The 23,065-nt window shown below is 43.9% G+C and overlaps 1 protein-coding gene across 2 annotated transcripts in view; it reads right to left on the bottom strand.

Moving 5' to 3' along the window:
• Positions 1 to 23,065, bottom strand: part of PRRT1 (proline rich transmembrane protein 1) — a 46,952-nt gene that overhangs the window by 12,266 nt on the left and 11,621 nt on the right. For both annotated transcript variants that reach the window (XM_060759529.2, XM_060759528.2), the window contains exon 2: positions 2,114 to 2,526. In XM_060759529.2, the coding sequence (XP_060615512.1) occupies positions 2,114 to 2,526 (413 nt within the window). The remainder of the gene's footprint in view (positions 1 to 2,113; positions 2,527 to 23,065) is intronic.

Raw genomic sequence — 23,065 nt, 5'->3', positions numbered from 1 at the left:
AGTGTGACACACCCAAAGTCGCCCAATATGTTACCATGGCCAAGCTGAGACTCGAAGCCTGTTCTCCAGAGTTGTGGCTCAACACTCAAACCACTATACCATGCTAACCCTTCTGGACTTAAAACAAAATTAGGAATCCAAAGCACTTCTGGTCCTAAGCATTTCAGACAAAGGATACTCAATATGTATTATGCTTTGAATTTGACTGTATGGATTTGGTGTTCTGCCTTGGGCAATATAAATGGAATAAATATAAATATATAAATTATTTATAGATTTATATAAATATAAATGCAAGTGGAATGAGCAATATAAACATATGTACCATGTTTTATTGTTTTGGGATACATCTATTATTTATTTATTTATTTATTTATTTACTGTGCTTGTATAGCGCCTTTCTCAGCCCGTAGGCGACTCAAGGCGGTTAACAGGGCAAAAATCAATGCTTACAATATCATAAATACAATTAAAAACATAACATATAATAAAAATTAAACATATGAATAAAATATAAATTCATAGTGTCTCCTTGTTAAAAACGCTGTCGGGTCTCATTGTCGTCGTTCCATTTTCCTACGTCAGTTACTCTGCATTTGCAAACACTTGTTCAAAAAGCTACATCTTGACTTTTTTCTGGAATGTTAAAAGGAAGGGGGCGGATCTAATATTTATAGGGAGGGTGTTCCACAGCCGAGGGGCCACCGCCGAGAAGGTTCTGTCTCTCGTCTCCACCAAACGTACTTGTGACGGTGGTAACAAGAGCAGGGCCTCCCCAGATGATCTTAAGGTCCTAGATGGTTCATAAGGGGAGATGCCTTCAGACATGTAAGTTGGGCCAGAACCGTCTAGGGCTTTATAGGCTAAAGCCAGCACTTTGAATTGTGCCCGGTAGCAAACTGGCAGCTAATGGAGCTGGCGCAACAGAGGAGTTGTACGCTCCCCGAGCGCCGCTCCTGTTAGCAATCTGGCTGCTGTTCATAGAACCATTTGAAGCTTCCAGACAGTCTTCAAAGGCAACCCCACGTAGAGTGCGTTGCAGTAGTCTATACGGGATGTAACCAGAGCATGGACTACCATGGCCAAGTCAGACTTCCCAAGGTACGGGCGCAAATGGCGCCCAAGTTTTAATTGTGCAAATGCTCCCCTGGTCACCGCTGAAACCAGGGGGTTCCAGGCTCAGCGATGAATCCAGGATCACACCCAAACTGTGAACCTGCGTCTTCAGGGGGAGTGTAACCCCATCCAGCACAGGCTGTAACCCTATGCCCTGTTCGGCCTTACGACTGACCAGGAGTACCTCTGTCTTGTCTGGATTCAGTCACAGAGGCCAAGCATTGGTTCAGGATCTGAACAGCCTCCTTAGTAGCAGGTGGGAAGGAATGATAGAGTTGGACGTCATCTGCGTACAGGTGACACCCCAAAACTCCAGATGATTTCCCCCAGTGGTTTCATGTAGATGTTAAATAACATGGAAGACAATATTGAACCCCGAGGAACCCCACAAGACAATGGCTATGGGGTTGAACACGAGTCCCCCAGTAACACCTTCTGGGTACGACCCTCCAGAAAGGACTGGAGCCACTGTATGGGCCTCCCAGGCCCATTCCAGCAAAGCGTCCCAGAAGGATATCGTGGTCAACGGTATCGAAGGCCGCTGAGAGGTCCAGCAGAACCAGCAGGGACACACTCCCCCTGTCTAGCTCCCGGCATAGATCATCAACTAAGGCAACCATGTCCCATCTAGATGTGAGCTTTAATCTAAGTCTGGCCTGGAGTAGCAATACATTGAGATAACTCATGGAAGATGCCAAATGCAATTACTCTCAAGTAAGTCACAGGTCTGAGTGGAGATTTGGGGGGTTTACATTTTCATGGAGGTTTTTCACCACTTCTGCAAGAGTGGAAGACCCTACTGCAAGGGAACTAGATTCTTCATAAGGACGTTGTAGGGACATTAGGTTCATTTTGGTTCAATCCCATAGCATGAAATCATGATTTTTCATTAGATTTGAACTGGGCTACACTTTTAGTATTGTTCAGGAAGACTCAAATCTGCATTGCAATACAATAACACAACATCAGAAGATATTTTCCCACTGTACACACTTACCGCCCCGACTGGGTAGACAGGTACGTATGCTGTGCAGGGTTGTAGCTGGACAGGGTATCCCGGATGCATGTAGCCGCCAATCGGTAGGGTCCCCACTGGAGGATGAGTCTGTACTACGTATCCCTGTGGTGCTCCATTGAATTGCGTTTCCTGCATGTAGGGATCAGGGGGAAGGCGGGGTAGGGTGGCTGAATGGTGGCGGGGTGGCCGTGGGAGGGTGGCTGATGTAGGGGGAGGGCGAGGCAAGGTCGCAGCCCCACCAAGCCGGGGCAACGTGGCGGTGCCCGAGTGCACAGTGGTGGGAGGGTGGTCGCTGTACCCGGGGATGGGGGCATCCTGTGGGGGTGGAGGAGGTGGCTGGAGAGGGTTGTTGTAGGGTGGGGGAGAGGTGTGGGGGGCGGAATCGGGGAGTCCTAAGGGAGAAGAGAAAGGGGAAAAGGGAAGAAAATGTTTAAGATAGAGCTTCTTAAACTTGCCCACTGGCAACCCTGCTTGGCACAAGAAAGTCATGTTAGCCGCCCTGAATCCTCTTTGGGGAGATGGTGGCGGGGTATAAATAAAGTTTATTATTATATTATTACTAGCCATCCCCTGTCACGCATTGCTGTGGCCCAGTCTGGTGATCTGGAAAATAAAGTAATGAGAAAGTGTTGGTCTCTAATATTTGTAATGTCTTTCTGATTGTGGGTAAACAGTATTTGATTACGTTTTCTTGTCCTGGTGAAGGGAGTTGGACTGGATGACCTTAAGTATTTTCTATTGGTCATAGGGGTTCTGTGTGGGAAGTTTGCTCCAATTCTATCATTCATGGCTTCAGAATGCTCTTTAATAGTAGGTGAACTATAAATCCCTGTAACTACAACTCTCCAATGTCAAGGCCTATTTTCCCCAAGCTCCATCTGTGTTCCTAGTTGGGCATATGGAATATTCGTGCCAAGTTTGATCCAGATACATCTTTGTTTGAGTCCACAGTGCTCTCTGGATGTAGGTGTACTACAACTCCCAAACTCAAGGTCAAAGGTCAATGCCCACCAAACCCTTCTAGTTGTTTTCTGTTGGTCATGGGAGTCCTGTGTGTCACCTTTGGTTCAATTCCATCATTGGTGGAGTTCCGAATGCTCTTTGATTGTAGGTGAACTATAAATCTCAAGAACTACAACTCCCAGATGACAAAATAAAAAAAATGAGTGAAGGACATACATTGAGTTCTTAGGTGTACGCTGTACAAATTTGGTGTCAATTCACCCACTGGTTTTTGAGTTCTGTTAATCCCACAAATGAACATTACATGTTTATTTATATAGATTATTTTTACATGACCAATTATTTAAAATAAATATAAAAATCAAACATTTAGTGATAAAAAAATCAACATTTGTAAAGTTTGCTAAAGGTTTCCCCTTGATATTAAGTCTAGTTGTGTCTAACTCTGGTGGGTGCTCATCTCAATTTCTAAGCAGAAGAGCCGGCATTGTCCGGATACACCTCTTAGGTCATATTGCCAGCATGACTGCATGGAGCACCGTTACCTTCCCGCAGAAGCAGCACCTATTGATCTTCTCACATTTACATGTTTTCAAACTGCTAGGTAGGCAGAAACTGGGCCTAACAGTGGGAGCTCACCCTGCTTCACGGATTTGGACCACCAACCTTTCAGTCAGCAAGTTCAGCAGCTCAGTGGTTTAACCCACTGCGCCACTGGGGGCTCAACAGGCTTGCTAAACAGGCTGGTTTTTCATTTTAATGAAGAAGAAATGAAGCATTTTCCGCATTGCAGAACAGGTTCCTGTACATCTCTAAACGAACCACAAGGTGATATTCAGAAACCTTCTACTGTTGACAAATTTTTCAGGACCCCCAACATTGAACTAAGGGGACCCCCTTTGGGGTTGGGACCGACGATTTAAGAAGCCAGAGTTTAAGAAAAATCAATATTACTTGTGAAAAATTACATTTTGTCGGCACAAGTTCCAGATAAATTCATACACAATATCCCTTTCCCAAGATGCCGCATATCAGTGTATTCCTTTTCCATACAATATCATTTTTGGGTTGCTTGAGTTTTCCGGGCTATGCTACACCATAGGAAGCACTATAGTGTACTGCCTTCTGATCCTGGGCTGCAAAGTCCTTCAGTATAATGTATTGTCAAAAGCTTTCATGGCTGGAATCACTGGATTGCTGTGAGTTTTCCAGGCTGCATGGCCATATTCCAGAAGCATTCTCTCCTGACATTCCACCAACATCTATAGCAGGCATCCTCAGAGGTTGTGAGGTCTGCTGGAAACTTGGAAGTAAGAAGCCAGACCTTAAAACTGCTAGGCCATTAAATGCTAAACAGACAAGAGGTCTTTCTCCCACCCTGGACATTCCACAGACACCTAAACCCCATCTTCCTAGTTTCCAACAGACCTCACAACTTCTAAGAATGCCTGCCATAGATGCAGGTGAAACGTCAGGAGAAAATGCTTCTGGAACATAGCTATACAGTCCAAAAAACTCACAATAACTGATTCAGCTATCAATGGCTTGAAATATATTGGAAACTAGGCAAATGGGGTTTATGTATCTGTGGAATGTCCAGGGTGGGAGAAAGAACTCTTGCGTATTTTGAGGCACGTGTGACTGTTGGAATTGGGCACCTTGATTAGCATTGAATGGCCTTGCAGTTTCAAAGCCTAGCTGCGTCCTGCCTTGGGAACCTGGACATTCCACAGATATATATGCCCCACTTGCTTAGTTTCCAACAGACCTCACAACCTCTGAGGATGTCTGCCATAGATGTTGGTGGAATGTCAGGAGAGAATGCTTCTGGAATATGGCCATGCAGCCTGGAAAACTCACAGCAATCCAGTGATTCCAGCCATCAAAGCCTTCTACAACACAATATCAGCTTGATTGGATGCCTTCCATTTGGTAGTTATAAGGAGCATATGGTTCCTTTGTAGCAACAGCTCCATTGGCCGCCAGTCCATTATTGGGCCCAATTCAAAGTAATGTTTACAACATATAAAGCTCTCGATGGCGTGTATCCAGCCTGTTTGAAGAAACACATTTTTCCTGTCTGAACTACTCCGTTCTCTCAGGTCTTCTAAAACCCAAAACCTGCATAGGGAAATGTAGGAATATTCTGTCTTGATGTTTAACATTAATTTAATTTTATAGATAAGTTTATTATTATTATAATTTTAACTTTGTATTTTTTTTACTTATACACGTTGTCCATGTCTGCCTTAAAATACCAAAATTCTCCAAAATCTAAAGTTGTCTGAGATTGTGCCACTTTTGTTTTCTGATGGTTCAAGGCACACAATCTTTGTTTTATGCACAAAAACCATGCATAAAATCACCTTCATGCTATCTGTACAAGGAATATATGAAACAGAATTGAAATTGGGTTGCTCTGAGTTTTCCGGGCTGTATCATGATGTTCCAGAAGCATTCTCTACTGACGTTTCCCCCACAATATGGCAGGCATCCTCAGAGGTTGTGAGGTCTGAAGATACCACATCTATTGCAGACCTGTAAGGATGCCTGCCATAGATGAGGGTGAAACATCAGGAGAGGATGCTTCTGAAACATGGCCATACAGCTTGGAAAACTCCCAGCAACCCAGTGATTCTGGCCATGAAAGCCTTCAACAACAGATAATTGAAATTTGTGTCTATATTGATTCCCATCTTCAAGATATCTCATGACCTACATGCAACTATAGGGATTCCTGAGTCTGAACATATCCAAAATCCAAGACATTTTGGAGAAGGCATTGCCAACCTGTATATAGTGTGACTTGCATTTCTTTATACCCGATTCTTGGGAAAGAAGTAGGACTGGGCTGTGGCGTAGTTGGCTAGGAGTCGGCTGCATTAAATCACCACTGATGGAAAGGTCATGAGTTCGAAGCCAGCCCAGCTCAGAGTAAGCTCCCAACCATTTGTCTAGCTTGCTGTCAACCTTTGCAGCCCGAGAGACAGTTGCATCTGTCAAGTGGCAAATTTAGGTACCGCTTATGCAGGGAAGCTAATTTAACTAATTTACGATGCATAAAAATCTCCAGCAGCAAACGAAAGAATGAGAAAGTACTCCATCAAGGACTCGGTGTCACAAGTGGACCGTGAAACTACAACTCCCCCAGTGGCTGGAATTTGAGCATACCCTCATGAAGCTTAAATACATGTTGTGTGTCTATGGTATTTAATGTTTGCCATGTATATGTGCACTGTAATCCACCCTGAGTGAGAAGGGTGGAATATAAATACTGCAAATAAATAAATAAATAAATAAAGTGATTGATTTTTCCTGTCTGTAATACACAGCTGAATGTACATTAAGGAGTTAACCAAAATGGTTTTGAACCTATATATTGTCCTTGAAAGTGTTTTCAACTCCTCTGAAGGGTATGCCTCTTGCAAATCCGATGCTTATACTTCACAGTCCTCATTCAAATCACAGAGGAAAGTATCATCCAAGTGTGACACTGGTTGTAGATCAATGTTTGTTTCCTTCACTGTTTGAGCTCCCAGGCACCAAAGTAAGTCCTAACATTCATGGAAAGTGCTTTTGAAGGCTGCCCAGCTACATTTCAAAGACCTGAGCAGAGATGAAAAGTGACACAGCTTCCCGCAACACACTCTTGGCTGTCCAATGTGTTAGGAAGGACAGCTAAATCGCATTGTCATATGAACAAACCACGGATATGGATGCTCATTGTCAAGTTTTCATATCTTCCGCCATCTTACAGATGAAAACTGGGATGTGTGTGGCAATAGTCAAGTAATCAAGATGGCAAACTTTATTCATGAGGAGGAGCACATAAGCAAGGATTCATTTTTTTTATTTACTTATTATATCATAGAATCACAGAGTTGGAAGAGACCTCATGGGCCATCCAGTCCAACCCCCTGCCAAGAAGCAGGAAAATTGCATTCAAAGCATCTCCAACAGATGGCCATGCAGCCTCTGATTAAAAGCCTCCAAAGAAGGAGCCTCCACCACACTCCAGGGCAGAGAGTTCCACTGCTGAATAGCTCTCACAGTCAGGAAGTTCTTCCATATATTCACATGGAATCTCCTTTCTTGTAGTTTGAAGCCATTGTTCTGTGTCCTAGTCTCCAGGGCAGCAGAAAATAAGCTTGCTCCCTCATCCCTGTGACTTCCCCTCACATATTTATACATGGCTATCATGTCTCCACTCAGCCTTCTCTCCTTCAGGCTAAACATGCCAGCTCCTTAAGCCGCTCCTCATAGGGATTGTTCTCCAGACCCTTGATCATTTTAGTCGCCCTCCTCTGGACACATCCCAGCTTGTCAATATTTTTCTTCAATTGTGGTGCCCAGAATTGGACACAGTATTCCAGGTGTAGTCTAACCATGGCAGAATAGAGGGGTAGCATGACTTCCCTGGATCTAGACACTAGACTCCAATTGATGCAGGCCAAAATCCCATTGGCTTTTTTTACCGCTGCATCACATTGTTGGCTCATGTTTAACTTGTTGTCCACAAGGACTCTAAGATCTTTTTCACACGTACTGCTCTCGAGCCACGCACCAGGAGCCAACCAAACAGTTTAAAAGGGGAAAAAAAAACAAACAAAAAACCCACAAAGTTTGCAAACTTGGCTATGTCTTTTGACCAGAAGCTGGCCACTTGGAGTGCCTCTTGTGTTGCTATAAGAAGGTTCTCCATTGTGCATGGAGCAGGGCTCAGGCTGCATTGTAGGATGTGGTCTGTGGTTTGATCTTCTCCACACTCGCATGTCGTGGACTCCACTTTGTGGCCCCATTTCTTAAGGATGGCTCTGCATTTTGTGGTGCTAGAGCACAGCCTGTTCAGCACCTTCCAAGTCACCCAGTTTTCTGTGTGCCCAGGGGGGAGTCTCTCATTTGGTATCAGCCATTGATTGAGGTTCTGGGTTTTAGCCTGCCACTTTTGGACCCTCGCTTGCTGAGGTGTTCCAGCAAGTGTCTCTGTAGATCTTGGAAAACTATTTCTTGATTTAAGTGATTGGCTTGCTGGCTGATATTCGAACAGGGGATGCGCCGGAGATGCCACTGTCTTGCTACTTTCAAGCTAAGATGCGGCGGCAAAAAAAGCTAACAGGATTTTGGCCTGCATCAGTAGGAGTCTAGTGTCTAGATCCAGGGAAGTCCTGCTACCCCTCTGCTCTGACCAAAAACTGATTCATAACCCTTTTGGTACTAATGTTGGAGAGTGGTCCCTGGTGAAGTGGTCCCTGATCAAAATAGCCCCTGGTCAAAATGGTCCCTGGTCAAAAAAAGATTGGGAACCATTGATCTAGGGTATGTTGATACCAGGACACCCACAAAACTATAGAGTTTGCTTCTTATGAGTTCAGGAAATGTGTGAATTTAGATCTCAGAAGCATACAATGAGCCCAGCCTGTTATAAACGCCAGGGACCTGACTTTCTCTTGGTTTCCTCCTGTGAAATTTGGGGAAAATGCACCTCTTTAGGAATCCCAAGTGTCCCAGTGCTGAGGGACCTAGAAATTTCCAGAGAGAACAGATTAATCAAATCTGCAAAAGTGAGTCCTGCAACTATGGAAGGCCAATTGTGTTCTGATTTTCCAATGGTCTTGTGCCCAATTTTGGAATCCAGGGCTGGAAAACACACACCTTCATCAGAATTAGATTCAAACAGAACCACCCACAGACATGGCCCAGTTCCCAAAATGTACATTTTTGGGACAGTCAAATGGTATCAGTGCTGTGCTTCATCCCTCCCACATTCCGCCTTTATAGCGAGCCTCAAAATACAATTGTCCAAAGTCTCACAAAGATGTTTTGTCTAGCCTTTCCCACAGCTATGTCTTCCAACCCACCCACTTTGCAGCCCCAGTAAAGAAGCAACAGGCTCATTCTCCGCTCTGTTTCAGAGATGAAAACTGGGACATATGTATGGTCAAGATGGCAAAAGTGATTAACCAGGAAGAACATACAAGCCTAAAAATCAGATGGCCTGATACATTTGTGAGCATCCTTCATGATGACATGATGGCAACAGTCTTGGACAGCAATGGCTCCCAAAGTGACCCATTCAAGGTGGAATCAGGTGTCAAATGGGGATGTGTTATTGCCCCAACCTTATTTTTCCATCTTCATAGCTATGATTCTCCACCTTATTGATGGGAAGCTTCCCACCAGTGTGGAAATAAATCGGGAGGAAGGTGAAACAAAAATAAAGTAAATCATGTGTCTATGAATGTTAGGGACTGTGGTGGTGCAGCGGGTTAAACTGCTAAGCTGCAGAACTTGCTGATTGGCAGATTGGCGGTTTGAATTTGTGGGTGGGCGAGCTCCTGTTGTTAGCCCCTGCTTCTGTCAACCTAGCAGTTCAAAAACATGCAAATGTGAGTAGATCAATAGGTACTGATGAGATATTGGAAAAATAAATATTGATTTATGTATAAATTGTATGTACTTTACAAGCACTGAAATGTATAGAAAAATCAGGCTCTCTCTGTATCAGAAATCCAAGCTGCTGTCCAGGCACAGCAAGAGGGGGGCTGAACATTTCAGAAGAGGGGGACATGTTATCTGAACATTCCAGAGACAGAGACTGGTACCGAGCCCAGCGTCTAATTTCTAAGTAAGGAGCCTCATGACAGGTCAATGTAAGCTGTATGCGGCTCTTCAAGAAAGAAATACAGAGACATGCCTTTTGTATGTTGGAAGATAGATATGAAATTTCTGTGATGCTAAAGTGACGTAGAGAATGATGTCAATGTATGTAGAAGCATGTTCTTTGTTTGCCTGCAACTGGAGGGTATAAAAAGGCCATCAACACCTATATCGGGGCTCTGGTGCTTTTGGACACAGCTCCATTCCAGAGTCCCAGCTGGAAATAAAAGCCATGCTTTTCCAGACCTCAAGGACTCTCTTTGTCTCTTTTCCTGAAATCTTCTCCCTGCCATTTCAGTACCACTAGCAGGAAAGTAACGGCACTCCATACAGTCATGCTGGCCACATGACCTCAGTTGTGTCTATGGACAACACTGGCTCTTAGGCTTAGAAATGGAGATGAACATCACCCCACAGAGTCAGACATGACTAGACTTGTCAAGGGGAAACCTTTTAAGCATATTTGTTGGGGGATGGGTGGAGGTATGCACACTACCATATATACCTGGGGTTGCCCAGGTGTCGGCGGGTGACTGCCCCACTGCTTTCTCCCTTCTCCAGCTCTGGGAAGATCTATCTCACAATGTCTCCATGCCAATGCTCTGGCAACTCCTTGTTCTGTTTTTCCTTCCTCCATTTTTCTTTCTCTTTCTTTTTCTTTATTCACTCTCTTCCTTCAGCCCTTCTTCCTTTGCTTCCTTCCCTTCTTTTCCCTTCTTTCTCTTTCTTTCCTTCCCCCTCATACCTTTTCCCTTCCCTCCTTCCCCTCTAGTAGCAGCCAAGTCACTTCACTTCTTTTCTTCCCACTGACATCACAGAGGGCTACTTCACCTAGCAACATCCAATACACCTTATTCCTTTCTTTCCTTCAGCTTTAGCCCTGAAAGGGGTGATTCACTTAGTTCAAACCTTTCAATTCTTTTAAGTTGGGTAATAAAGGATAAGTGTGCCAAGTTTGGTCTAGATCCACCAAGCCATGTAGGAACCTTTGTGGTACAAACAGACAAACCAGCATTATTATATTATTATTTATTTAAAACTTTTATATCCCAATCTTCTCTACTTCTGCAGAGGGACTCAGACCGGCTGTATGACATTTGTGCGACATACATACATTGACTTTTATATATACAGACGTGGTGGAAGAGACCTGGTGGGCCATCCAGTCTAACCCCCTGCCAAGAAGCAGGAAAATCGCATTAAAAGTACCCCTGACAGATGGCCATCCAGCCTCTGTTCAAAAGCCTCCAAGGAAAGAGCCTCCACCACACTCCGCATCAGAGAGTTCCACTGTTGAACAGCTCTCACTGACAGAAAGTTCTTCCTAATATTCAGGTGGAATCTCCTTTCTTGTAGTTTGAAGCCATTGTTCCACATCCTAGTCTCCAGGGCAGCAGAAAACAAGTTTGCTCCCTCCTCCCTATGACTTCCTCTCACATATTTATACATGGCTATCATGTCTCCTCTCAGCCTTCTTTTCTGAAGGCTAAACATGCCCAGCTCTTTAAGCTGCTCCTCATAGGGCTTGTTCTCCAGACCCTTGATCATTTGAGTAGCCCTCCTCTGGACACATTCCAGCTTGTCAACATCTCCCTTCAATTGTGGTGCCCAAAATTGGACACAATATTCCAGGTGTGGTCTAACCAAGGCAGAATAGATGGGTAGCATGACTTCCCTGGATCTAGACAGTAGACTCCTATTGATGCAGGCCAAAATCTTGTTGGCTTTTTTTGCTGCTGCATCACATTGTTGGCTCATGCTTAAGTTGTTGTCCATGAGGACTCCAAGATCTTTTTAACACGTACTGCTCTCAAGCCACGCGATACACACACATATATATAGGTAAAAGGTAAAGGTTTTCCCCTGACATTGAGTCCAGTTGTATCCGGCTCTGAGGGTTGGTGCTCATCTCCATTTCTTAGCTAAAGAGCCGGCGTTGTCCATAGACACCTCCAATGACATGTGGCTGGCATGACTGCATGGAGTGCCGTTACCTTCCCACTGGAGCAAAATGTATTGATCTATTCACATTTGCATGTTTTCGAACTGCTAGGTTGGCAGAAGCTGGAGCTAGCAGTGGGAGCTCAAGCCACTCTCTGGGTTTGAACCTATGACCTTTTAATCAGCAAGTTCAGTAGCTCAGCAGTTTAACCCACTGCGCCACCGGCTCTATCTATCTTTACATTCTCTCTCTCTCTCTCTGTTTGCATTTTAGGCAGAGATGTCACAGAATGACCCGACCTAGTTGTGACCAAACTGATGGGTGCAAGGAAAGCAGAGATGGAGGTGCAAATAGCTCAGACACCCAACAGGCAATCTCCCCACATGAAGATACAGTATTTTCATTTTGCAGGAATTTCCTGTTATTTATTACAGGTCTGTTGTGCGACGTAGGGTGGCTCCAGCCCACACTTCCAAGGCATCACTGCTCTTGGGCAAAGCTGCTCTCTGTGTTGAGTTCAATCAGACGGAGGGAAGTAACATTGCGTCATCTCTTTACATTCAATCCAGTCTTTCCCTGTCCGCAAGAAGAAACCCAGCTGCCAGCTTGTATCCTGAATTGTGGTGACACCCACGGAAATGGCTTGTGACCAACTGCCAATATTTAATGCTGAATTCTTTTAGCTCCGAGTTTGAAAGGCGTTCATCCTAAGAGTGGTCTAGCAATTCTGAATCATTTCAAGTCATTCCTAGTTTTCTTACTGACAGTCAGTTGCATGTAACCTTCAGTGAATCTATTATAACTATTTTCCTTTAAAACATGCATCAATGCAAATCAAGCAAGATTAATTAACACACAAGAGTAGGTACTACCTGTCCTTAAGCGTTCGGGAAATGCGAACAGCTTGGCAGTGTACGGTGGTGTGGGTGGAAGGACCTGAAATGATTCTTTTGTTGCCTCATTGGCAAGAGGAAATAGGTTTATAGCTTTTCGCAGATGCTGCTTGCATTGACTTTGCCTCTTCTGTATGATCTGATTATTACATATTGCTAAATCTGGACACAGTACGACTCTGTATCTATCCACTGATTCAATATCCACGGGTTCACTTATCCATGCAAACAAACAAACAAACAAAAAAGAAAACCCTCAACCCCCTCGAAATGTTTATGGGTCTCTCTAGATGTGTGCATCTATTGTTTAATAAAAGCAGTTTGATACCACTTTAACACAACTTTAGCTGATTTTGTAGAACTACAACCCTTTTGATTTCATAGCATTGAGTCATAGTGCGAAATCTTAGCCCTTGCTTTTCCTCTCCTCTGCTTCAGGTTTCCCCAAATGGTGTAGATACCTTTCTTTATATTTGTTTTGGGTGGAGCTTAAAATCCCCCCAGACGCCAATCTTAGTTGGTCTAGTCATGTTCCCGTATAGAGCTTTCTTGCTGGACTCTTCCTCTTTTTACAGCAGAACTACTGTGATTTAGGCTTGGGATGATCTGGTAACCCTAGGCCTAGCAATTCAAAAACAGGCACCCTCAGCACCTGCATTAAGCAGTATTTTTATACCATCAGTCTAAAGGACAACAGAAGCTTATGACCAGCTTATGCTTCACAAGAAAGAAGATTGAGACAGTGTATAACCATCGCTTTGCACCAGAAGCAGGAACTTTCAAAGACTCCAGAGAGATGACAGATAGCCCCCGAGTAAAGCCAGGCACTATAGTTTTCTCAAAGACTTGGGCGTGCCATCACACATGGGGTTTTTTTTTTTGGTCATGTCAGGAGTGACTTGAGAAACTGCAAGTCGCTTCTGGTATGAGATAATTGGCCGTCAGCTAGGACATTGCCCAGGGGACGCCAGGATGTTTTTGATGTTTTACCAACCTCTGTGGGAGGCTTCTCTCATGTCCCCATATGGGGAGCCAGAGCTGACAGAGGGAGCTCATCCACCCTGGATTCGAACCTGCGACCTGTCGGTCTTCAGTCCTGCCGGCACAAGGGTTTAACCCACTGCGCCACCAGGGGCTTCTTATCACACGTAGTAATTAAAATGGTATTAAACTGTATTAATTCAACAGTGTAGATGTACCTTTGGTAAGTAGGATGAAGAGGCAATTATCTACAGACTCACTAAGAAAATCCAACAAATACTACATTCAGCAAAGGACAAGAGGGATCCTCTCACCTCTGCAGAAGTCTACCGTATACCATGCAGCTGGGGACAAGTCTACATAGGGACCACCAAACGCAGCAGCATTGCCCAAACACGAATCAAGGAACATGAAAGGCACTGCAGACAGTCAACCTGAGAAGTCAGCCACAGCAGAACACCTGATGAACCAACCTGGACCCAGCAGATTATTTGAGAACACAGAAATGCTGGACCACTCTCACAACCACCATGTCAGGCTACACAGAGAAGCCATTGAAATCCACAATCAGGTGGACAATTTCAACAGAAAGGAGGAAACCATGAAAATGAACCAAATCTAGCTACCAGTATTTTAAAAACTCTAAAATCAGAACAGTAAATAAAGAACAACACTTAAAAATAGGGGAAATCCAGACAGGAAACAATCTGGGGCAGTTGGGATTCCTCCTGCCTGGAGGAATCCCAACTAAGGATTCCTCCAGGCAGGAAGCAGCCAGGCTTTTAAGCTGCAAGGTCATTCAATGCTAATCATGGTGGCCAATTGCAATATTCATACTTGTCTCCAATAGACAAGAGTTCTTTCTCCCACCCTGGACATTATTCCACAGATATACAAACTGCACTTGCCTAGTTTCCAACAGACCTCACAACCTCTGAGGATGCCTGCCTTAGATGTGTGCGAAATGTCACGAGAGAATGCTTCTGGAACATGGCCAGACTGCCCAGAAAACTCATAGCAACCCAGTGATCCCAGCCATGAAAGCCTTCGACAGCACATTGTACTGAAAGACTTTGTAGGAAAACAGGATACTGTAGTGGTTTCCATGGTGTAGTATAGTGGTGTGATACTATTATATGTTTCCAGCTCAAGTAGAGTCGAAATATAGTGTTATCCACAATTCCAGGTATCTACAGGGCATCTTGGAACATATCCTCTGCAGATATAGAGATCTTACTGTATAGTGATCCCTTCACATTTGCAGTTTTGAATTTTCCAGGGTTGAGCATTGAGAAATTTGATTAAAAGGTGTTCTCCCATTGTGATTCTTTGCTCACTTTCCAGCAGAAATGGGTGATTGGGTTGTGGTCCTGTGCTCCTAACCCCAAAAGATATGGAGGGCTGACTGCACACAATTTTGCTGCTTTGGTTTACGTAATTTGTTTTATCTGAGAGCTTCCCCTTCCTTTGCTTTCTTTTTGGCCTGCCCAGCTCAGTGCGTATTAGGTGTCAAGCTCAGCTTATTTCATATTTTACAATGCTACTTACTCACCTGGGTAACTCTCCGTTCTTTGGTGTGGTTTTATTTAATGATGGGCAGTTAATTTGATTCAGCTTTGTATAGCAAACGGGGGACTTTAATCAGGCCTTTGGCATGTACTTAACGTTTGTGCTGATCATAATGGCAACTTGGATTCCCGTGACGCAAGTTACCTTCCAGTGTTTTTGGAGAATGAAACGGCTCATTGCCGGCTATTTTATGGGAGCTCAAGCACAACTCCAGGCCCTTCAACACAGCCATATGACCCAGACTATCAAGGCAGAAAATCCCACAACATCTGCTTTGAAATGGGTTATCTGAGTCCACCATGCCATATATTTTAGTTCAGTGTTTCTCAATCTGGGTGTCACAAGGGGGTGGCAGAGGGGTTGTCAAAGACCATCAGAAAATATAATATTTTCTGTTGGTCATGGGGGTTCTGTGTGGGAGTGAAGTTTGGCTCAATTCTATCATTGGTGGGGTTCAGAATGCCCTTTGATTGTAGGTGAACTATAAATCCCAGCAACGACAACTCCCATATGTCAGTGTCTATTTCCCCCAAACTCCCTCAGTGTTTGGGCTAATTGAGTATCCGTGCCAAATTTGGTCCAGATCCATCACTGTTTGAGTCCATAGTGCTCTCTGGATGTAGGTGAACTACAACTCCAAAACTCAAGGTCAGTGCCCACCATGAGGAACTGTATTAAGTGGTCGTGGGATTAGGAAGGTTGAGAAACACTGCTCTAGAGTATTTATTTTGCCAAATCCTTTGCAACCCCAGGATTGAGCTAAAGGGATCCCACTTGGGGTCAGGACCTATATTTTAAGAAGCATTGATAATAGAATGCAGACAGTCAATGGTCTGAAGAGAAAAAATGTCTGGTGGGAACTTTGTATTGTTGAATAGGATCAATCCGCACCACATCATTTTCTAGACACATCTGTTTATAGAAAGATGGACAAGTCTTTTGTTTGTTCCAACAAAGCTCTTCATCTCACGTTGTTATGGTATTTAACTTTCCTCTCCAATAGCCTTGAATTGTAGTGATACGAGTTTCTGAGAGCTCTCTACTGTATTGATCTGCATACCATATTTTCTCCACAAAACAGTACTGAGCTGAACAAAGTACAACACAACAGGCTACACAGCTGAGCAGCAGGCAGTTTGACCAGAGTTGGGACACCCAAGACATTTTGCTGCCTGAAGCAACAATAATATCCCAGCCCTAAATTCTATGTTCAAGAGAACACCAATCAGAGCATGAAATTGTGATTTTTAAAATGTCATTGCTTACACGTATTCTTTCTTTGCCCCTCCCAGATAATTGGCTGCCATTCTGTTTCCACATTGCATTATATACAGGTTGGATTTTCTTTATTGGACCGGAAGGGAGTGTTTGGATTTGAGATGTCTTTCCATTTTGGAATACCTATATTTGTATATCCTGGAGTCTAAATTCATGACTTTTTCATATGCCCCTTACACGCATAGGTTGAACATAATTTAGTAAAATTTTAGCATTAAAGAATGTGTGTGCGCGCACTGAAAGGTCAGAAAGCAAAGATGTTATGAGCTCAATCACCCAGGTACAGGGCCGTAGCCAGAAAAAAAATTCGGGAGGGGTTGAAATTTGGGGGGGGGGGTTGAAAATTTCGCAGGAGGGGTTGAAACCTGCCTCCTAGCTCACGCTGAAGCAAAGAGGGGCAGAGCAGCCTTCAATAGCCTGCAGCTCCGCCCTTGTCAACCACCTCCACCAGGTCTGGCCTCCTTAATGAGAGCATTAAACATCCCCCCCCCCCAACTTGGTTGCTTCACTACTGTTCTGTCACGCGCTGGGCCTGTAAATAATTGTCTTTAGAACAGGATGTGCAACCTTTGCCCAGCGGGAAGCCAAGGGGCCTAAAGAGAAGTTCTTAGAGGTTTCCACCACAAACAGTCTTTAGATGGCTTGAGAAGTACAACAAAGTCTTTTATTAATGAACAATCAAACAGAAACTTCTCTTGTATTCAGTAAAGTTAAGCAAATGATTCCAAGCTTTTAGGCAACTGGTGAATTCCTAATCTTGCCCACGAAGGACAGGCAACTGTCTTCAATAACTTCTTCTTTAAAGGAAAATCCCCGTTTTAACTTCTCCCAGGCTGACTGTAATCTAACCCTTACTGATGTGGGCTCTGCTACCGGGTCGAACTGCATCTCGAACGCCAAGTGGACCTACCAGCAAGGCAGTAGATGTTCTCCAGCTGGAGTTCTTTGGTCTTTAAGGCTGTTTTCCTGGAAATTCTTTGGAGACTTTTAAGACCTTTCTCCCCCAGAAGGTCTTAAGGGTTGAAGCTTTTGTACAGGGGAAGCTTGCACACATCCTATACATAAGCTTTCCTTGCTGAGACTAACTAAAAATGGCTCCCTTCCCTTCCCTTCCCAATTGCCCTGAGCAAGGGGCGGGACCAAAACTTAACGATGATGAACAGGTGACTTGCCCTATGAATGCAACCAAAGAAAGCCACCTATCTGCAGAGTCCCTGAAACCTAGGACTGCAAGCAAACATTTAATACAAAGCAAATAAAGTTGGAGCTCCTGGTACAGCTGTACCAGAACAACTACATCGGCTAGTGCTGCAAGTAATGACAGTGTGAATAAATTGCCAATATTTGCTTGAGATAGTGCTTGCAGTTCTGGAGGGACTCTTGATTTTTTGCATCTCATGGGGATTTGGTTAACCAGTTAAAATTCATGAGTAAACCAGGTTTTTTTAAAAAAATCTGAAACATTTCGGGGGGGGGGGGTTGAACCCCTAACCTCCCCCTCGCTACGGGCCTGCCCAGGTATACAATTATGGATTTTGGAGTATTTCAGATTTTAGGATGCTTAACATCTAACCTTTTTATGTGCTGTTGTTTATACTTATGTCATTGTATTTATACTTATGTATTATTGTCTGCATGTGGCACTTGGAGTGCTTCTGTGCCACCCCCCGCCCCCAGTCCCTTTGGGGAGATGGTAAGCTAAAGGTAAAGGTTTTCTCACTGACATTAAGTCCAGTCATTCTGACTCTGGGGGTTGGTGCTCATCTCCATTTCTAAGCTGAAGAGCCGGCGTTGTCCGTAGACACCTCCAAGGTCATGTGGCTGGCATGACTGCATGGAGTGCTGTTACCTTCCTGCCAGAACAGTACCTATTGATTTACTCACATTTGCATGTTTTCAAACCGCTAGGTTGGCAGAAGCTGGGACTAATAGCAGGAGCTAATCCCACTCCCCGGATTTAAACCTGCTGCCTTTTGGTTAGCAAGTTTAGCAACTCAGCAGTTTAACCCACAGCGCCAGCAGGAGAGTTATTGGTAGGGTACAAATAAAGATAGTTATTATTATTATTATTATTATTTTACTTACACAAAAACACAGTATGTCACAGTATGCTGGATTTCATATCACAAAATCACAAGTTGAACACTTCCCAAGCATCTAGGACTGTGTGATGTAATTTTGAATGATGCGCGCAGATCCAAGTAAGGTGACCTTTTGCAGTTGTTGTTGTTGTTGTTGTTGTTGTTATTGCTCTTTCCTCGTTACTCTAAATAACTCAAATAGTTTTCATTTATTACTTAAAACAAACCAACAAAGATTTGTTGTGAATTTTCCAGGCTGTATGGCCATGTTCCAGAACATGGCCATACAGCCTGGAAAACTCACAGCAACCCAGTGATTCCAGCCATGAAAGCCTTTGACAACACAATGAAGACTACAAGGGCTTCAAAATACCATTGTGCCAGTGTCTTGGCAGCTGAAAAAAAGTAATTCCTGTATTCCAGAGGTCCCCAAAATCAGACCCGTGGTCCAGATACGGCCCTCCAAGGTTGACTTTCATCAGCCAAAAGCACGCCCACACTTAGAATGATAAAATCATTGAGTTGGAAGAGACTTTGTGGCCCATCCAGTCTAACCCCCTGTCAAGGAGCAGGGAAATTGCATTTAAAGCACCTCCAACAGATGGCCATCTACCTTCTGCTTAAAAGCCTCCAAAGAAGGAGGCTCCACCACACTCTGGGGCAGACAGTTCCACTGCTGAACAGCTCTCACAGTTAAGAAGGTTTAGCATAGCTGGTAAATCACCAGCAATTATAAGATTACCAACCGAAAGGTTGCAAGTTCAAAGCCCCGGGTCGACATGAGCGGCCGACTATCAGCTCTGCTCACTGTTTACCTAAGCAGTTTCAAAACAGATTTAGCTATAATTAGAGAAATTAGGTACCGCTAAAAAGTGGGGGAGGTGTTTTACAATGCCATGAAGAAAGTTTTAGGGGTTCAACCCCCCCCCCCCCAAAATGTTTCAGATTTTTTTTAAAAAACCTGGTTTACTCATGAATTTTAACTGGTTAACCAAATCCCCATGCTAAGTCTATGAGATGCAAAAAATTAAGAGTCCCTCCAGAACTGTAAGCACTATCTCAAGCAAATATTGACAATTTATTCACACTGTCATTACTTGCAGCAATAAGCGATGTAGTGAAGCAACCAAGTTGGGTGTGTGTGTGTTGAATGCTCTCATTAAGGAGGCCGGACTTGGAGGAGGTGGTTGACAGGGGCAGAGCTGCAGGCTATTGAAGGCTGCTCTGCCCCCTGCTGTGCTCTTTGCTTCAGCGTGAGCTAGGAGGCAGGTTTCAACCCCCCCGCCCCCAAAATTTTCAACCCTCCCCAAAATTGTCCCCCCCCCCCTCTGGACATTTTCAACCCCCCCCCCCCCGGACATTTTCAACCCTCCCCGAAATTTTTTTCTGGCTACAGCCCTGCCTCCTTTCTATTCTGTCTGTCTGTGTATTGTCTATACAAAACAACATTTAATGTTTGCTGTGAATGTGTGCTGTGATCCATTCTGAGTCCCCTTTGGGGTGAGAAGGGCGAAATATAAATAAAGTATTATTATTATTATTATTATTATTATTATTATTAATGTTCAGGTACATGGCTCTCATCATGTCTCCTCTCAGCCTTCTCTTCTGAAGGCTAAGCATGCTCAGTTCTTTAAGCTGCTCCTCATAGGGCTTGTTCTCCAGACCCTTGAGGATTTGAGTCCCCTTGAAACACTGGTAAGTTTATATAGGTTAAAATTGTTCTTCATTTTAAATATTGTTTTGTTCTTTCATGGGTTTTTTGCACTATGAATAAGATATGTGCAGTATGCATAGGAATTTGTTCCTGTTTTTTTCAACTTTAATCTCTGAGAACTGTGAACTGGCCCGCGGCTTAAAAGGCTTGAGGATAACGGTTTTGCAACACCCAAAGCTAGTTTCCAAGACTGCTGCCTGACCCTGTTCAGTAGGAGAGCTTCTCCATTTGACAGGCCTTCTACACTTATTTGAGGCACATGCGTTGCAAATCCAAGCAAAGTCAAAGTGGCGTGAAGAATTAAGTCCCGGACTTTTGGCCACTTGAGAAGAGAAATCCAAGTGACACCGTATTTCCTTTTCCCAGTCAGCACAAACATAATTACATGTTCACACTGTGCTGCCCATTAACAGTGTCCCAAAATGGGCTGTCTGAAGCATCTGTCTCACTCAGCTTAATGATAGGCCTGTCACGTAGCTTTCCTAACCATCCATTATATTTTGAACACTTTTGTCCTGTTGTCTCTCTTCTTTTTTTGCACAATTCAGTGCAGCTTGTCGCAGGTAACTTTCTTTTCCTTCTTGACCCATATTCAGAGTCTCCCTTTTCACAATTTCCCTGCCTTGCTAGTGAATGATATCCGCCTTGTCTACTGTGTCACGCATGGGAAAAACACAGCAACACAAAAAAGCACACATGAGTGGAAACACCTACGCAAAGAGTACTAACTGTACATTGACAATGTCGCAGCTTATTGGGATTGTTGTTATTTGAGGTCAAACTGATAACTTTTATTTATTTAACGGTATTTCTAGCCCGCCTTTCTCAGCCCTAAGGCGACTCAAGGTGGGCCACAGAATGGCAACAATTCGATGCCATACATTCATAGGAAATACAATTAAAAACATTCAGTATCTATATAAATAAAAATGTAATGTTCATTTGTGGGATTAACATAACTCAAAAACCTCCCATTGCCAAGGAAGGAATGACCAGGGGAAAGGTCTTCCTTATCTTCCAGGGCCAAAGCATCTCCATTTCCTCCCTGCTCTGAAGCTGTTTCTTTCTGACATAGACTCATTTTCTCAGAAAGAATCATGATTCAAAATCCCCTCATTTCCCACACTGGAAAGCCCACCATTCCTCACAAACTCTGAGTGAACCATCCCCTCTTCTTCAGTCTCTGGCTGAACCACAACGCTGGTGTTAATTGGTGGCCTCCCATCCAAGTATTAAGTAGGATCAACTCAGCTTCACTTCCAAGATTAGACGGGATCTGCTGCCTTTAGGCTTCAGTGGTGTCTCTAGGGTTGGTGTCACCTGATGTGGTTATGAAGAGTGTCACTCCCATGGACCCCCTCCAAAAATAGACCTTATCCCAGTGTGCTGTCACGCGCTGGGCCCATATATTAAATGGCTTTTGAACAGGATGTGCTCTTTGTGCCGAGCGGGAAGCCGGGGTGCCTCGAGTGAGAGGCCCTAAGGATTTCTCTATACAGAGTCTTTAGAAGCTTGAAAGGTTTAACAAAGTCCTTTATTATTGCTTAAGTCTTCAACAAACAATCTAATACTTCATAGATCTTCAACAAGTCAAACAAATACTTCAAGGCTTTGAATCAACTGGTGGCTTTCTTAATCTTGTCCACAAGGGACAGGCAACTGGCTTCGTGAACTGTTTCATTTCTTTAAGAGGAAAACCCTTTTTAATCCCTCCATGGGCAATCTACTTTCTAAACGTTGCTGGTGTGGGCTCTACTCCCGGCTCCAAACTGCTTCTTGGGTCCTGAGCAGGCCCGTAGCCAGGATTTCGTTTTGGGGGGGGCTAAATTTTTTTCAGGGGGGGTTTCGGGGGGGGGCTGAGTTTCGGGGGGGGGCTGAGTCTGAGTGAAAGAGGGTCTAGCCTAGCAAACCTTTTGTATCATTACCCCAGTACCCCCATGCATATGGGATATATTGAGTATGGTGATCAGATCATGATATGAATAAACATAACAGTTTAAATAATGCACCAATAAGGCCTTTTCGCGAACCACCATGAAAATTTCGGGGGGGGGGCTGAAGCCCCCCGAGCCCCCCCCCTGGCTACATGCCTGGTCCTGTGTAGACCTACCAGTCAAGGCTTTGTAGATTCTCCAGCTGGAGTCCTTTGGAACTGTTTTCCCCTGGAATTTCCCCCAGATGCTGTGAAAAATGAAGCTTCTCTACAGGTGGAGCTAATCCACGTCCTGTAGCTAAGCTTTCCAATGCAAGACTGACCTAAAATGGCTCCCTGTCCTCCCAGAGACCTGGGGAAAGGGGTGGAACCAAAACTTAACAATGATTGATGGGTCATTGGCCCTATAATTGCAAACCAAGGGAAGCCACCTTATTGCAAAATACCTTATTGCAAACACTCAAAGAAAGAAAAGGAAGTTGGAGCTTTTGGTTCAGCGGTACCAGCACACGCAGTATTATAGCTAAAATATCTTGAGAAAAATCAGCTAGTATTAAAAACATCCAGGAACAACAAAAACAACAGCATGTGCAGGTAGCATTTTCAGGTGAAAAAACATTATTCATAGGGTCATTTTAACTAGATAACAATGATCACTCTGATCAGAGTGCATGTGCAATTCAATTAGCTTTGAAGTTATAAGGATACAGTAAGCATATCTAAGCTATAGGTAAAAGTAAGTTTTCCCCTGACATTAAGTCCAGTTGTGTCCAGTTCTGGTGGTTGGTGCTCATCTCCATTTCTAAGCCGAAGAGCCAGCGTTGTCCGTAGACACCTCCTAGGTCATGTGGCTGGCATGACTTCATGTAAGCTATAGCTTATATCTAACTACAGAAATATTTTTATTCTATAAAAAT

The sequence above is a fragment of the Anolis sagrei genome, chromosome 2 (assembly GCF_037176765.1).
Source record: "Anolis sagrei isolate rAnoSag1 chromosome 2, rAnoSag1.mat, whole genome shotgun sequence".
NCBI lineage: Eukaryota > Metazoa > Chordata > Lepidosauria > Squamata > Dactyloidae > Anolis > Anolis sagrei.
The sequence above is the reverse complement of the archived record's forward strand: the minus strand, read 5'-3'. Positions and strand labels throughout refer to the sequence as shown.